Source organism: Chiroxiphia lanceolata, chromosome 1, assembly GCF_009829145.1.
Source record: "Chiroxiphia lanceolata isolate bChiLan1 chromosome 1, bChiLan1.pri, whole genome shotgun sequence".
NCBI lineage: Eukaryota > Metazoa > Chordata > Aves > Passeriformes > Pipridae > Chiroxiphia > Chiroxiphia lanceolata.
In genome coordinates, this window is record NC_045637.1 from 5557802 (window position 1) to 5575968 (window position 18167).

Here is an 18167-nt window from a genome sequence, read left to right on the forward strand (position 1 = left end):
GAAGAAGAGGTAAAGCTTGAGCTGCCACTGATATACACACAAGTGCCTATCTGCATGGTGTAAATCTGTGTGTGAGCAAGGCTTCGTTAAGCTCAGATACTCACCAGTTATGCCAACATATCCTCTTGTATGCACAGAGGCTCTGGGGCTGGATTTTTAGCCAATATAAATCAAAATAGCTCCTCAGGGCATTCTGCTGACTGATATGAGCCAAAGATCCAGCCCTGGGGTGAGGAAAGAGCTCTGATTCCAACGTGTGTGTGTGTATTAAATTAGGAAAGACCACAAGCCGTGTGTGTGCTCTGGAGTCTGCACTGTGTTAACGTGATGTGGCACAAGTAACCTCCTGAGCAAACCCAAAATCTGGAGATCTGGTAGTGACTTTCTTCATTTGCTATTATTACATGTCCTTCCCCACAGCTTGGATGGGGAGGGAGAGAAGAAGACAAAGTACCTGAGAGGTTTAGTTTTACCTGTATTACCTCTGAAACATTATATAATGTATTTGAATACTAGATCTATCCAAGGAGTAGTTGTTTTATTTCCTAATCCAATAACTTCCTGATGTCTGTCTCCTCTTAGCTTTGCTCTAGCCCAACCGCACAAATACCATTTAATTGTGTCCTTGTGTAAAATAAAGGCCAGCAGCTTTGCCAAGAAGGGCTAATTTTATAATGCCCTGTGCCAGAATTATTCTCAATGGCAAAGATAAGGCTGATGGTTCATAGTTGGCAATTATCATAGGAGACCTGTTGCACAGAGTGGTTACAGGCAACGAAATTCTCTTAAATATTGGGCATTGCCTGTGGAGGCAGGTGTTTGCCGTAGTTAAGACAGAAGAGAATGAAGAAGACAGCAGATGGGAACGAAAGAAAGTGGGCGAGGTAGAGGAGGAAAATAGAATCAAAAAAAGGGCAATAACAACAAATGAAAACAACTAGGGTGAAGACACGAGAACGACATGGGTGTGATGTATAGATGGAGCAGGCAAAGAAGAGGAATGGATATGGCCAACAAAAGGAAGAGGGTGTGGAAATGAAATAGAAAGGAACTGATGAGAGAATTAGGCCAGTGAGTACAGAAGTCTATCTGAGATTCAGTGTAGTCAAAGAAAATATTTTTTGGTTTTTTTTGAAGGGCATTTTCAGCCTCTGTCTTTAGGCCATGTGCCACCTATCTGCCTGGTAAGAAAAGCAACTTGGTTGCACAGTAGATGAGCTGGTGTTTGCTGGAGTCTTCTTCCTGGGACAGGTTCTTTGAAGCTGAGATCTGACCCTCTGCAGAGATAAGTGAAACATTGCCAGGTTTATAATGCTGCTGTTGCTACACAGCCAGGAAGTCAGAAGTCTTCAGGACTCAGGAACAGCTTCAGCCTTAGTGTGAACACTTGAAGCTGCTGACAACAGCTCTATCAAACTGCTTATGGTTTTGAAAGGCAAATAAGATCCATCAGCAAATTAAGGAGCAGGTCTGGAAGTGAAGTTGTTACTTCTAAGACCTATAAGCGACCAAGCAAGCAAATATAAAATAGTTATTGATCTATATTTGGTTTATGTAGCGAGGGTTTGGTAGCCACGGGCTGCGGGGGTGGCTTCTGTGAGAAAACACTGGAAACTGCCCCCATGTTGGACAGAGTCAGCTCCAGCCAGCTCTAAGAAAGACCCACCATGGTCAAAGCTGAGCCCATAAGCAGTGCTGGTGATGCACCTCTGATATATTCAGGAAAAGATAAAAATATTTAATAAAGAGTAATAAAGGGTTAAACAAATTCCTCTGTGAGAAAGGAGTGAGAATATGTGAGAGGAACAGCTCTGCAGGCACTCAGGTCAGTGGAGAAGGAGGAGGAGGAGATGCTCCAGGCATCAGAGCTGAGACTCCCCTGCAACCTGTGGTGCAGCCCATGGTGAGGCAGCTCTACCCCTACAGCCCATCGAGGTCCATGGTGGAGCAGAGATCCACCCGCAGCCCGTGGAGGACCAGGCCAGAGCAGATAATCCACCCTAAAGACTTTGGTGAACCTCATACTGGAACAGAAGGATTTGCCCTGAAGGAAGCTGAAGCCCTTGGCAAACACACACAGGAGCAGACTCCTGACAGGAATGGAAGCTCATGGAGAGGAGCTCATGGAGAGGAGCTCATGCTGGAGCAGGTTTGCTGGCAGGACCTGTGGCTCATGGGGGACCCACATCGGAGAAGTCTGTTCCTGAAGGACTGCACCCCATGTGAAAGATCCACACTGTAGCAGTTCTTGAAGAACTGCAGCCTGTGGGAAGGACCCATGTTGGAGCAGTTGGTAAGGACTATGTCCTGCGGGAGGGGCCCCATGCTGGGTCAGGGGAGTATAAGGAAGAAGGAGTGGCAGAGATGAAGTGTTATGGACTGACCACAACCCCCATTCCACCCCCTGTGCCAAATGGGGAGGGGAGGAGGAAAGAGAAAGTTGACAATGAAGGACTGAAGTTGAGAATGGGAAGAAGGGAGAAGTAGAGAGAGGGGTTTTTAGTTTTGCCTTTTTTTCTCGCTGTCCCATTTGATAGTAATTGGCAATAAATTAAATTAGTCTTTGCCAAGTTGAGTGTGTTTTTGATGGTAACTGTTGAGCAATCAAATTGTCCTCATCTCAAGCCACAAATTTTTCAGTCCTACTTTTTCTCCCTGTCCTGTTGATGGAGGGGAAATAAGAGACCAACTTCGTGGCCAGCCAAGGTCAACACACCACATGATTATATATTCTGATTCCCAGAAATGTGCAGTTCAGGAAGCTTGACTTCCACAAAACTGAGTTAGTACCCTTACTAAGAGTCCAAAACTGAGTGTGTGTTTGCAACTTTGATCCCAGACTGAGGAGTGTGAGATGATAAATAAATCCCACTGTAAATACAGGACATACATGGGAGAAATAGTGCAATGGAAGGTCCTTATGTTTTATAGGCAGGAACTCCAGTGGGCCCTCAGCTGTTTTGCCCCTTATTTATATAAGCTTCAAAGCTTGCAAATGAAGCTGAAGCAGAAACTTAAATCATGACGCGAATAGTTCTGGAGGATGTTAGCCAGGGTTTTGTTCAAAGAAGTTTCAAATAGGACAAGGGGGAAGGGCTTTAAACTGAAAGAGGGTAGACTTATACTAGGTATTAGGAAGACATTTTCCACTGTGAGGGTGGGAAGGCACTGGAACAGGTTACCCAGAGAAGTTGTGGTTACCCCATCCCTGGAAGAGTTGAAGGCCAGGTTCGACGTGGCCCTAAGCAACCTGTTCCACCAGGGTGTTCCACCAGGGTGTTCCACCTGGTCTGGTGGAATATCCCCTGCCCACAGCAGGAGGTTGAAACTGGGTGATCTTTATAGTCCCTTCTAACCCAAACCATTCTGTGATTTTATGAAATAACCCTCCTAATGGGTTTTCTCTTTTGTTGAATAGACTAATAACTTCTCTCACTACAAGGCTCTTTTAGGAAGGGGGATATCAGTCTGATCTGTATTCTTCATGACTAGGCCCTCTCTCACTCTGGTATCCATGTTTAGAAAGTGCAGATGGTAATTCCCTGTGTCAGACCAGAATTATGAATAGTCAGGGACCATCTCATGTGTCATTTATACAGCCCCTACCACTGCAGGGTCTTGGATGACAATAGAGGTTTACAGGTATATAAACTGTGCAAATGATGGTTATGACTGCTCAGAAATGTCACATGAAGTATTTTGTCAGTCTGATTTGTTGAGCTACCTTGTATGGAGGAGTTCAGTGATGAAATAGAATGAAAAACAGCAGTTATGATATTAAAATAATATAGTGGATCACTGTTTTCCACTCAGCAAAAATAAATGGTGAGGAGTTTGAAGTTTTGCTAAGTGACTTCCCATTACTTCCAACTCAGTTTGACTATTCCTGTTGGCTGAGAATAGAGAACTGAAGTGATGGATGGCTCTGATTATGCCTAGTCAGGTGCATTAAATGGTGTCTCACTCTACTGCCTCCTGCAATCCTGACTGTTGGTGTGCTTATCGGGGCTGATGGGGAAAAGTAGATGTCTGTAAACAGTAAAGGAATAAAAGGGGAGGTGAAAGATCTCAGATTCGTCTCAGCAAAAGGATTTATTGGGCACTAGAAATGTGTTGAGGAGATTAAACTGATCTGCTTTTAGAATAACTAATTGGAATGTGTCTGTCAGCTTCAAGACTCAGTAGTGCACATGAACCTCATCCTGCTTTTCATGGGTCACTTGGTGGAGAGATACTTGCAGTATATGGAAAGCTTCTTTTTAGCATCCATCTGTTTAATGCTAACATGGAGCTTAACTCAACTGCTTGTCTGTGGTTAAATCATGAGCTCATGTGTACTTGAGTTACAGTGCTGTGAGTCCATAGAAACCAAGAAAAATTACTCTATTTTCATCAGTGGGAGACAAAATAAGATCCCATGGATTTTTAGCTACGTACCAAGGACAGGTAGGTTTGAGATGCAGTACTTCATTTCAGGATTTATGTCAGTGCTTTGTACAACATCTGTCTAAAATTGCATGAAATACTATTCAAAGTCTGTGTAAATGCAGCATTGAATTTCTGTGGTTCTGTATCTAAATTTGGGTTGTTGATGTAACAAGAAAATTGAATTCGAGCTGGAAGGGTGCAAAATGCTATGAAAGTGACACTGTCTAATGCAACAGACTACAGAGGCTGGTTTATTCCTCCTAGGGGAAAAAAAAAAACCTAAAGCAAGTTGGTAAGATAAGGCTGATCTTTATTAGTCTATGGGAGTAGGGAAAACAAACTGGGAGGATTGCTGTTTGAGCTAAGGCCTTTTATGGAAAGAATCAGACCATGAACAAGTTTGGATTGAAAATAGGAAGACTTCTATCAGTAAGAGCAGTAAGTTAAGGGACAGCCTTACAGCTTGATGAGAGGAGATGGAAGCCCTAACCAGGTTGTATCTCCATCTTTTTAGGACAGAGATTTTCCATGCACATGAACTCAAGTTCTGAGTTTAATATCTCTTAGGCTCAAGTTCCTAAAACACCTGTCTTTCCTTGAACAGTTTCTGATGGCTGGAACAGCATCCCATGAGAAATGCCTCTGCTTTTGTTGTGTTGGGGAAACGTACCAAGGTCTCATGCTCCTGGTGTGTTCTTCTGTGAGATCAAAACTGGTATCAGAAGAAAGGATGAGGTGGCTTCATTTGAAAGTTCCATCCCAGTGAGTTAGGCTGGTCTGGCTCCAGAAGTGTAATTACCCTGATACTGCAATTCCAGCAAATCTCCCCCTAGACAACCCTGAACAGTGTTGCAAAACTTTGACCTTCGTGTTTTAGCTCAGCTCTTCTTTTTTCAGAGTGCAAGGACAAATGTGCCTCAAAGTTAGTGCTGGCTCAATGGAAAACTGAACAGGACAGCACTGTTGGGCAATATATTTCCATTAATTTTTTGGTTTCAACTTCAAAAAATGCTTTCTCAATCAGAATTGAACTTCTTCCTCCACAGAAGTTTTGATAGAATGATTTCCTTTTTTCAAAGACAATTGACAGAACACACTTAAAATTTTTAAAGGAAAATTGAGAAATCTCTTTTAGCTTGTGTTTTCAAGCATAAGGAATTTTTCAAGGTATAAAAACAAGAGAAATAGACTCAACCCAAATAATTTGATCATTTTTTAAAATTTATTTTTAATGTAGTACATGTACCTGATTTGATGAAATCTATCTATAAATCCAGTTGAATTATTGCTCATCCTATATGTGATGTAATGGGGGACATTATGACAGACTCCACTTGCTTTGGCTGTTGGATCACTGAAGCCAGGTTTCAATTAATGAAGCTGCTGCAAAATTGGAGTGTCTGCAGGGAAAATAGCCTTGGCCAAAACTGCATCCAGCCAGATTCAGAAGACATTTGTGGAGATGTTTTCTTTAGAGAAGGGTACAATAAATGCTGTAAAGAAGTCTATGATTGCAAAGATCTAGAAACACGGAAATTTGTGTCCATCTGGCTAATTCCTTACTGCGGTCATTAAGGGTTAGAGAATGACAAGCAAAGGAGAAGGAAGAAGAATTCTTGGTTCTTCCACACTTGACTGTTGACCTGCCAAGACAGAGACTACCCTGGAAGAAGTAGTTTTATATCTGAGTAACTTTGTCTAGATCATAGCTTTATCTGTTTTAGTAAAGTCAAGTCTCGTAGTTGATTTGCTGGCAAGTTTTTCTAGCAGGCACAGTGGGAATAACCAACCCTTCCTTTAGCTGCCCTTTTGGATAAGGAAAGTCCTGGTTTCTCAATAGCAGAAAGGAGAATCTGCTGAAAATACTGTGAACCTGTTAGTATTTTCTAAAAGTTTGAAAAATGTCCTTGGTTTTTAGTTCTGCATAGGAAAAATCTGCAGTAGATACAGCACAAAATTGAAACAGATACGTGAGCAAGCTCATGGCAAGGTGTCTGTGCTCTTCTGTGTCTCTTATTTGCGTAGAGGGGAGAGTTGTAGAAGGCAAAATGCAATTGCTTCAGTGAAAACACATCTGAACCACTTCTCTAAGTGGCACCCTGTGTCTCTTGCTGGGTGTGCTGTGTTTTACCAGACCAGCTCTAACATTTGATGTTACTCAGATTTATAACCATTTCTCTGTGAACTGCACTGGATGGTGACATCACAGGTTCAGAGGACATGGTTGCTACGTCATTAGTGATTTCAGTCGCTCTGCTCTGTGCTGGCCTTTGGTAACATTTGTTTAACAGAGTTTTTGTTGAGATTCAACTTCTCAAGCCCTGGCAGTGTCAGACTGAGAGCTGAGAGCAGAATCCTCTTAACCCTGTGAAGACTCAGATCTGGTAGTTGGAAAAGAACTAACCTTTTGAACAAAGAAAATCACAAATTTCTCTTGCCCCTTTTCTGTCATCACAGCATAGAAGAAACCCATTAATTTTCAGCCTTTTGTTAAGGTGTGAGCCCTTGCGCTTCTTCCCGATATATTTTTCCCTGATCCCTCAGAGGGCTGTTTGGATCATCCTGACAATTCTGCAGGTGGCGAGTCCTTCATCTTCCCCCCTTATGCAGAGGTCTCAGATCGTTGCCAATAGACTGTGAGCAACAAAAATCAGTTACAGAAAACTATTAAAACTGCCTGAGAAGGCCATTTATAGAGCGGATTAAGGAAAAACCATGCTTATTGCAATTATGTCCATGGAGTAGAAAGAGCCTTTGTGATGTAAGGAAATGACAACATCAGGAAAGGTTTGCCATACAATGAGGACATAATGTTATAGTGATGGCCAGTCACACCTACAAATGCAAAAAGAATAATATTTTGCAGTCCAGGGAATTGATAACCCTGCTACCATAGTCAAGGATAGACAAGGATAAGGTCTAGCAAATATCCTGAAAGTTTCTGAGGAGCAGGAGTGATCTCAGACGAACACAATAAAAGTGATCACATAAGGAGCTGTTTCTGCAGAGATGAAATCCGAATCTAGGTATATGTTGTTAAACACCTATTGTTCCTTCCTGGCTGCAGGACTCTGCCCTAAAAGAGTTCTGTTTATAGCTAATGTTGACTAAGGGATGAAGATGTGACTACCTCCAAGAGGTGTAAAGGAGTGAGTAATGATGGAGGAAAATGGGGTGTGTTGTATTGAGGGCTATAAAAGAACACTGTGATAAAAGGCAGCATAGAAAAATACAGGCTGTGTATCAAAAAAGAACTTCCTAATAGCTGGATCTGCTAGACAGGGGAATAATTTCCTAAGGGAGAGAGCAAAAACCCTGTTATTTCAATCATTTAAACAAAACTGGACAAAGCCCTGGAGAATATATTGTAAGGAACAATCATATGCCATCCCCTGGGAATGCATAACATGACCTGATAAAGTCTTTTCCTAGCGGTTGTTACGATTCTCTTCAGATTGAGAACTTGTTCTGGGCATGATTTGTTTTGGGACTAGATGTGATGTGAGCCTCAGGTCAGTCCTCTGATTGACTCAGAGAACCAAGTAGAGAGGAGGAAAGGGAGGGAAGGAGTGTAGGGCCAGTCAAAAATAGAGCACATGGGAAAATATTGACTCAGAAGTCAACTGTCAATGGCTCCTCAACTGGAAATCCAGCACAGAGATGCTGTTAGTTTTGGGAGGAATCAGGAAATGGTACACTAGAAACACATCCCAAATCATTGCTGTTTTCAGTGCTTGTCTCCTTATAGAGCTGGAGAGGAACCTCTCCTCTCTTTCCAGCCTCTTTTCTGAAACAGAAGTCACAGGGATGATTGGAGTTAAGGTTATATCTGGACAAAATGAACTGGCAAGTTTTGACATCCTGGATTTCCTGGGAGGTGGTACACCAGGTGGAAATTACCTCACATGCTCTGTCATCTTATTCAAAAGAGTTGCCAGTGATTGCAGACATCTCCTATCTAAGCAGTTAAAGTAGAGGCTAAGTTCAACAAGAGGAGGTTTGAGACAATCAGGTCTTCTGTGTCATATAGATGAGCAGGAAGATTGTGATTTCATGTGACCATTTGAAGATTTCCACTTTCCCCTCATTTACCTTTTTGGTAAAACTCTTTATAGTGTAAATTTTACACAGGAAAAAAAAAGGCGGAAATGTTCACATGCAAAAGAAAGAAGATAACAAACACAGGCAAACACAGAAGTTTCCAATTTATTTATTTTTTTTTTTAAAGCAAGGATTTTCAAATTCTGTCTTTTGCTAGAAACACGTCATTCCTTGAGCAACAGCAGTAGTCAAGTCTGGTTTCCTGTAAACTCCAAGCCATCCTGCAGTTCTATTTACCCTGATTTTCATCTTCATCCTTGCAGGCAGATAGGTATTCCAGCACATGCTGTTTTAGAAGGAGATGGAGATGTCTTATTCCTACAGTTCTCTCCCATGCCTCTACATCCCACCCCACCTTGCAGGACTTCCAGACCCTGTTTCTTTCCTGTAACTGTCCAGAGAAAGAGCTGATCATATTGCAGCTGAGTCTGCACTATGTGTGTGTGGATTTTTAGGCCATTTTATGTGTATTCACAGATTGGCCAGATGGCAGGCCCAGCAGAACAGATCACTATCAAGTTCACATTACAGCTTCTTCTAAGTGGTGGAAGTTGGTGAGCTGCTTCAAAGCTATTGTGGAGGAAAGACAGATGGACAGAGATATAAACATAGATGGCTTATCCTTATTGAGAAATGAGAAAAACCCCAGAACTAATTAAAAAAAGAAAAGTTTTTTATGTCTTAGTTTAAACTTGTAAACCTATTCCTTAATGCTGTAACCCAGTGGGTATCTGAAAGGGCCAAATGTTGTGACCAAATCTATGTTTTTGCATTAGGCAGAAGCAATAGGTCTCAAAATGGAGGAGCTGTGTCCTGCTGGGGTCTAAGTTCAGGAGGACTACAAGATATTTTTCAGGGGAAGCAAAGGAGCCCCCATCTCTTCACCTGGGAGAGTGTGGAACTGCCTGGCACAAACCTCTGACAGCTGTGTGACTGAATAAGCAGCACTTCCAACTACTCTGCCTCAATGAACTGATTAGATTTGTGTCCTCAACTCCCCATGTAGGCATCCAAGAAGGAAGAGGAGAGGCCATCCCCTGTACATGTTAGCAGTGGAGTCCAGGCAGGGAAAGAGGAGGAAAGCTCAGTCTTAGCAGTCTGAGAACTTCTGAAACACAGTTCTACAGCTTGTCCCATGAACGTGACCTTACTGAGAGCCTCACTGGGCCTGGGACACATTATTTACCTGTGAGAATCCAAAGGAAATCTCCTCAAGGAGGTAAACTCCTTGCAGGGAATGGAACCAGCCAAACCTGAAGTCCCAGCTTATACCCTGAATCAGAAGTGAACATGGCCGTGTTTCACCAAATTTCTGCCTTTGGATCCCTATAATTTAGATGTGTGGGAAACATACTGTCTTCCCAAGCTCCACCCCCAAGATGACTACACAAATAGATGGCATACCAGGCAGCCTCAGTTCTTGCTCCATCAAGGCTGTAAGAATTCAGGGCTGTGTTCTTAAGCAGTTGTCCAAGCACTCCTGGTACTTTTCCTGTGGTCGAATCTTCCAATGGAGCATGGTTTAGCCACATCTGATAACGGTCAGGGGTGGGAATTTATGCCAACAAGCAGTTTGGGTGATGCACAGCATTCATCATGTTGGTGTTTACTGCAACTTGGTGTGTCTGGAAGAGAAGCTGCGGGAAAAAAATTGCCATGAGTAATGCTCCAGAAAGGGAGGTTCAGGTTCCAAAACGAAGGAGATAATGTGTGGTGGCTGCAGATGAAGCAGGATGAGAGGCTGTGCTGATCTTGTTGAGGGATTTAGGATTTAAGGTTGCACCTGGGGCACATCATTTTTCCTCTCCCATGATGTCCCTGTCTCCACAACAAGGGATAATATTATCCTGTAGTGCTGTGTGTTCCTGTAGGGAGCCATGTGCCATGCTTTTTCCTGACATTAGAGACTGTCTATTGAACATGGAAGGAGAAGATGTTTTTGAGGATGGAAGGGATGTGCAAAACTCAGAGATGGTTCAGCTGATGTGCTGCAGTGAAATCAACTGACAAAGGAATGAAAGAAAAAGGAGGTCCTGGAGATGTTTGAGGAAAAAGGCAGCAGGATCTGAGGAGAGACTAGACATGTGGGAGAGAGAAGAGGGAGCAGTCAGCTCACGTACCAGGAGACTGGTGTAGTTACACAGCAGCTTTCGCCCAGGTAACAGCAGCATCCATGATGCACTCTTGATTTCCTTACAGGAGAAAGCCGTTGCCCTGGTAAATGAGTTACTACCAGCTAGTTAGATGAAGTATTTCCCTCATCCCTACTGAAACCTCTTTCATCTGCACCACAAAGGCCATGTTGTTTCTTCTCCCTGAAAGCACAAAAAGCAAATCCAGCAGAGAGACAGCTCTGATCTTTGTGGCGGTTTCTCTGACGTAGATGAACCTCTGAAGTGAAGTGTGTGACATCAGGAAGATGTTTTAATCTGAATTATGCTTGCCCATCTAAATAACAGGTGCCATTATCCTCTCTTCATTATCTCCCAACCAGGGCTGCTGCCAGCATGAGTAAGAAGGGTTTGAGTCACAGGCATCGAGAAGTTAATTTATTTCCGGAGACTGTTGTCAGGCCTAGATGTCCATCACAGGGATGAATGATGCGTAGATAAATGAGGGAAGAAACCTCCTCCTAAGGGAAATAGAGCATCCCTCATGAATAACACAGAGCACTGCTCTGAGATTCAAGATATCTAAGACCTGTTGTACATTGAATGAGAATGTGAATGAGGCTTGGCTGCTCTGCAGCTACACACTGGCCTGAGTGTGACCTATAACTAACTTACCACTGCCACTTTTAATTTTTATTTTTTAACACTGACTATGTATTTGGCCTGGTACCAATGCACATTTAGAAACAAACCTCTCTCAATCCCTGACAGAGCTCAGATAAATACTCAGAAAACCCACTCAGGCTCCATCTATGCTGCTAAGCAGAGCAGGCCCTGTGTTTTGTAAGACTCAGAGGCTAACAGAGATGTCATGGAGAAGGCCAGTAACAGCTAAACACATGTACTTTTCCAGCGTGGTGCTTAGTTGCAGTTGTCCCTGGCCAATGTCAACCTCCATGGGTAGATCAGGCATGGACTTTGTCTGGGACAGTGCTGGTTATTCCAGGGTGAAGCCATAATGGGAACTGTGCTGATAATTTAAGAGTGACGCATCATGGGTTGGTAGTGGAATTCATCCTTAGAATCATAGAATTGCTAAGGCTGGGAAAGACTTTTAAGATCATGAAGTCCAACTGTCAACCCAGCACTACTTGAAGACATTAAACCATGTCCTCAAGTGCCACATCCACATTTTTTTTAACATTCCACCACTTTCCTGGGCAATCTGTTCCAATGCTATATGTCCCTTTCTATGAAGTAGTTTTCTCTAGTATCTAACCTAAACCTCCCCTGGCAGGACTTCAGGCCAGTTTAGTTTTCTAGAGCAGATACCACCTTGCAGTGCTGGAGATGGTTACTGTGTAGATGCAACACACTAAAAGTATTCCAAATTTTTTCCCATTATATTTTATTTTTGTTATGGATTGACTTATTCTGGGCAGTCTACATCATTGCAGTAGCATGAAATTGTTTATCAAGACCCTTTTTGCCCCAGAAGCAGAGTGTTATTCCAGAGAATCTGTGTTGGAGAACAAGGCAGATGTTGCAGACCTGTCTGTACCCTGCAGCTGAGCGTGGTGCAAAGATCACTGATGTAGATCTAAGCAAACTGGTCTGTCCACATGAGGCTACAGAGTGCCAGGGATACTTGCTTAGGACCTGAATACAACACAGCATATTTGTTGGTCAAATGTCTATAAAATCATGAATGGCACAAAGAAGGGGAATAGGGAATGATTGTTCCTGGTCTCTTCCATAGAGGAGGAGATAACATTACCATCAGTTGATAATAATGCAAGAGAAGTAAAGAAGCAATGGCAGGTGTTTCAAAGAACACATGGTTGATCTATGAACCTTCTTGCCACAGGATGTTGCAGGTGCAGGAGGTTCATACACGTTGAAGGGACAATGCCCAAACTCGTGGAAGAGAAATCCATCGCATGTTACTAAAATCAGGCAAATCTTCTCTGACTTAGGAAATCCCCGAGCACCAAATAATGAAGCTGGGTATATGAATTCGTGGGGAAAAAGTCACGTGTATATATACTATTCTTATACTCTTCCTCAGCCATCTGCTTGCGGTCACTGTTGGAGTCAGGGTACCTGTGCGCTGTGTTCCTCTGCACATTCTGGTAGTGGGCTGATACACCAGCACAATGTCCCTTTACAAGCAAGAGAAAGCTGTTGGGGTTGTCCCTCCAAATGGACCTCACGGAGATTGTAATGAGGAGTTTCACTCTGTGTCTTGTCTAAAAGGCACCATGGAAAAATAAGCTTTGAAGAAGGTTGAGTGGGTCAGAATCTTTGAGAGTTTTCCATCAGAGAATGGACAAGGCCTGGAAAAATCAAAGGCAGGGAAGACCCCAACAGAGTACACATTTGGTGTCAGCCCTTACAGTCTGATTCTTTTTCTCCCTTGCCTATACCTTCCTGCAGTTCTGCTTGATTTCTGTATCCCAGCCATTCCATGGCTTGGGAGAGATGGCTTTTGTGGTGTGTTGGTGCTCCACAGTCCAGAACTGGAGCAACACTATGAGACACGACATTTCTTCTGGCCAAGCTGTTCTTCTTGATGCCAACCCAGATAAGCTCTGTCATGAAGGCCTAAGGAGCTGGGAGGCATTATAAAAGACAGAGAGAGAACTAATGACATTGCCTCCAATCTAGGTGAGAGTAATTTAGTCTGTCCTTGATCATTCAAATTACATCTAATTAAATATCAGACAAATCTGCCGGCTGTGGTCACACTGCCGTACTGTGGGAACCTTGGCAAACTCTTACTAGAGTAGTACAGACAGTATTTACCTAGGTGTAGTTCAATGAAAAACTCCATCTATACCTTTCTCATTATCTCAGATTGTCAGGGGATGCATTTCCTATACTCAATTCTAAGGTCTTCTATTCAATCTTCTTCACCACAGAAGAGAAAGAAAACCTGATGTCACACTTAACCTTTCCATTTCTCTTTAAACCTTGTGTTTCTTATGGATGACACAGAGTCATCTCTTTATACTCTGCTAAAGGGCAGGGGCATTCATGCAGAGGAAATTAGGATGAATTCAGGTAGCTGGAGTCTGCTTCCAAGGCAATTGCTTCTGCCTTTACTTGACGCAAGTAAAACCCAACTACTTGGAGACTGACCCCATGAACTGTGTCCTTTCCTAGTGTTAATGATCCCTTGTGCCCCTCTTCCTCTGGCACTTACCGGCCTTCCCATTTTTTCCAAAGGCAGTTTCTGATGTTAAGAAAACAGTGATTTGTTCTAGATTTGAAATTTACTGAATTTCACAGAGCATTCACTGCTGCAGTTTGCTTTCCATGAGTTACTCTGTATATTGTTGGATAGATTCTGTAATGCTTAAGTAATGGAGAGTTGAGTCTTTCTTTGGTGTATTTTCTCTTGTATTCCCTTATTTCAGAGAGTTGAAGGCAATGACTAAGGTGCCTATTCCTTAAAACTGTGTTGTATAGGAGAAATATGTGATTCTGATCCTCTTATATGAATCTATTTGTAAAGTCTTATTCCAGCTTCATGAATAAAGTCCTTTCTTCACCCCAGATTCATGGTGAGAAAACAGTAAAAAAGACATTCATCTGATATTAAGGGAAAGTGAGAATGACTTGGGGCAGAATAGAAATCAAAATTTCTGGATATTCTATCTACCTATGTGAATTGGAGGGGAATTAAAGCCTGCTGGTGTCTGTGCTTCCCTATCTGTAACACAGGGATATGGATATATTCCTATCTTATGGGATATATAATTATGAAGTCTGTGACAAATCTTAGAAATTCAATTGTGTGATAGTGTATAAGCATATAATATTAACGTTTTATAATCTCCCTTAAGTGTCTCTGGGGATATCTTTAATGAGAAGGATATAGTGATATCAAAAGAAATCTTTTTTCACTCCAATCATTTTTTTAGAACCCAAAGTGAAACTTGTTTCCACCAACTGCTATCTCTGCAACCATCTGGAAAATCACATTTTCTGAAGCTTTCCTTCTCTTTATCATCTGTAACTAAAGCTATAAAATGGGAAGATGTTCCTGGTTTAATTAACACCCCTGTAGTTCAAAAGCTGGTCTTAGTAATGAGAGGCAATTATAGGCTTTATTGAGGGACAGTCAGGTAGAACTAACCCATCATCAATCTATTGAAGACACTTCCCTTTCCAGGTAATTTGGAAACTGCTTTTCATGATGAACAGGCTACCTGGCTCAATGCAACAGGTGAATCTCTTTCTTTTGTAACCTGAAAAAAGAACCTCCTTTTTTGAGTTCTGTGCTTCTTTTATAAATTCATTTTTACATCCCACCCGTCTGTCAACAACTAGCAACTGAGCTACGGAAATACCTGTTGCTTTTTGGAGGGAATTCTTATCTGGCTTTCTTGTTTTATTTTCCTTGTCCTCTGTTGCTTTACATTTTGAAGGTTGCCTTGTGTTCATGTTTTAGTTCTAGTTAAAACTGCAGATTCTGTGGTGCATCCACATCGTGAGGGGTATGCAGGGTTCTGGTTCCTGGACTCAAAAATGATGTGGTAGAGCTATGGAAGATCCAGACAAGGACATTGAAATGTTCCAGGGAATGTGACTTCTGCTGTTGAGTTGAAATGGCTGTGATAGATGAGGTAGATGTAGAACTTCAGTGCTGGAACTAAGGAGCACTAGCTGAAACAAGGAGATCTGCTTGAAATTATAAAATACCTTTTTTACATTGCAGATAGTGAACTTCTGGAATTTGTTGCCACAGGAGATTGAGGAAGTATGCAGTGTCAATCGTTTCAAAAAAGGATTAGACAAATTCAGAGCAGCAAATATATTATATTCGATATATTAATCTTGAATTGATTTCTGTCCCAAGATTTCTATTATAATGATTTTAGAGAAATAGTTATCTACTGAGAATAACTTATTGACTATTTTAGACACTTCTGCGTACATAAAAGGAGCTGCCGTTTTGAAGTACATTATTTCTACTCACAGACTTTAAAGGGACTCTAGATAGTGGTACCCATATGGTCAACACATTCCATGGCTTTTTTGGAGACTTTGGTACCATATCTCAGAATCTCAGCTATAAGAAATGTAGATTTTTAAAGCAGTGTGATATGAAAAAGTGAAATTATGATTTCAAAACAGACCCCCATTTATGGTTTGTTTTAGAATAAAGACTTAGCTATGATTTTGTCATCAGTAAACTATGCTGTAAAATGTGGTACATCCTCTTTCCTGGATTAGTTTAACATCCTGGTGAAATTGCCTTTGCGATTCTGTCAAAGCTGCAAAACTATGGAACAAGCTGATAAGTTGTTTATTCTTCAGTAATGAAAGACAGAAAAAACATTAAATCCCTAAACTCCTATGGTGTTCCAGCAATGACTTTCATAAGGTGTCAAGGAGAAAGGCTTATTTAGTATGGAAGAGTTTGAAAAGGAATTTATTTGGTTCGTGCGTCTGTGGATGTTGTAACTCCACACTATCAGCAGACACAGTACTTGAATGCCATGAGTGTACTCTGGTTTTGGGACAGGGCAACTACTCTCAAAAACACAACGGGAAAGTCCATCTATTTCCAAAGTTTCCACTATTGCATGTGATACAGGACGGACATGAAATTTCTTCAGTGAATTAATGTGATATAATCTTGTTTAGGAGATTGAACATTTTTTGAGGTAGGAGGGATTGCCCATTCTTTCCTCTTTCCCATTTCTGTGTGAACAACTTTGTTATCTTGTGTCTTATTTACTTCAGACACAGGATGTGGGGGAGGAGGTATCAGAAGATCGTGTGACTGCAGTGTTCCTGTAGCTTTGGATCTGGCTGTGGCATCAGAGCCTCTGTGATTCACGTGGCTTGTGTGAAGGGGGAACTGTGGTCGTCGCCTGCCTTGCTGACTGTACTGTGTTTTCATCTCCTCTCCCAGGTTACGGACATGCTGCCCCAGGGACGGACGCAGGGAAGGCCTTTTGCATGTTCTACGCAGTCCTGGGGATCCCACTGACACTCGTCATGTTCCAGAGCCTGGGCGAGCGCATGAACACCTTCGTCAAGTACCTCTTGAAACGCATCAAAAAGTGCTGTGGGATGAGGAGCACCGAGGTCTCCATGGAAAACATGGTCACTGTGGGTTTCTTCTCCTGCATGGGGACACTCTGCATTGGAGCAGCAGCCTTTTCCCAGTATGAGGAATGGAGCTTTTTCCATGCTTACTATTACTGCTTTATAACATTGACTACGATAGGGTTTGGAGACTATGTGGCCCTGCAGACCAAAGGGGCCCTTCAAAAGAAGCCTCTCTATGTGGCTTTTAGCTTTATGTACATTCTAGTGGGGTTGACAGTCATTGGGGCATTTCTAAATCTGGTTGTTCTCAGGTTCTTGACCATGAACAGTGAGGATGAGAGGCGGGATGCTGAGGAACGGGCGTCCCTGGCAGGGAACCGCAACAGCATGATTATCCACATCCAAGAGGACTCCCAGCATGGTCGGCCACGGTACAAGGCCGAAGTAACAGACCTTCAGTCAGTTTGTTCCTGCATGTGTTACAGGTCCCACGAGTACACCAGCCGGGTGGTGTCCCACCAAAATTCTTTCAGCTCAAAGCTGAACCCCCAGTACTTTCACTCCATCTCTTACAAGATAGAGGAGATCTCGCCAAGCACATTAAAAAACAGCCTTTTCCCATCTCCTGTCAGCTCCATCTCACCTGGGTTGCACAGCTTTACAGATAACCACAGGCTGATGAAACGGCGAAAGTCCATTTAAAGGGATTTGTCTTTTGCTTTCCTTGTTTTCCCCAGTTCTTCTCTGTTGTTTTGGGTTTTTTTGTTCCTTGAGTGAGAGAGTGAGGCCAAAGGGAGTAGAGCAAGCCAGTCCTCCTCTGAGACTCAGCTCTTGAGCATGAAGCATGGATTATTACTGTTCCAGCAAAGTATGCCTTACATTACCCCCTCGGTGGATGTCAGAGGATTCAAGGTGACGTGAAGTGGGTACCAAATCCAAAGTTGCACACACAGCTGGGAGCCTTCATGTGCCACTGGCACTCCTGACCTAACAAACTTTTTTTCCTCACGAGCAGGTTGCAGCATGGATGTGTGCTTTGCGTGTGTGTCGGGTGTGTGTGTGTGTGTGTGCGTGTGCAATTCCACAACTAGTGCCATGTGACAAAAATTAAAGCATCAGGTATTATTTTTTTTTTCGCCCTTGAAGCAATTGTGTTCCAGCCTGCTTTTTAGATTGCTTCCAAAAAGGAATGGGGAGGGTGGGAGGGGAGCCAATTTGTTTTGTTTTTTTTTTTTGCCAAGACGAGCATGCGCCATAAGCAGTCAATATACCAGATGTATCATGATAAATTTTTTAATGCTAGATTTTAGATTGTATTAACATTTAAAAAAGGCAGGAAAAGATGGATCATTTTAGCTTGCCAGTTCAAAATTAAAAAAAAATAAAATAAAGCATGCACTTTGTAAAACTGGTATGCATAATAAAACACAAGAAAAACTAGCAATGGAATTCATAATCAAA

General features: G+C 42.3%; 1 protein-coding gene across 1 annotated transcript in view; it reads left to right on the plus strand.

The window, feature by feature from the left end:
* KCNK9 (potassium two pore domain channel subfamily K member 9) overlaps positions 1 to 17888 on the plus strand; it is an 85594-nt gene extending 67706 nt beyond the window's left edge. Inside the window, exon 2 of the mRNA XM_032694904.1 lies at positions 16567 to 17888. Coding sequence (XP_032550795.1) covers positions 16567 to 17408 — 842 coding nt within the window. The 3' untranslated portion in view covers positions 17409 to 17888. The remainder of the gene's footprint in view (positions 1 to 16566) is intronic.
* The last annotated feature ends 279 nt before the right edge of the window (positions 17889 to 18167 follow it).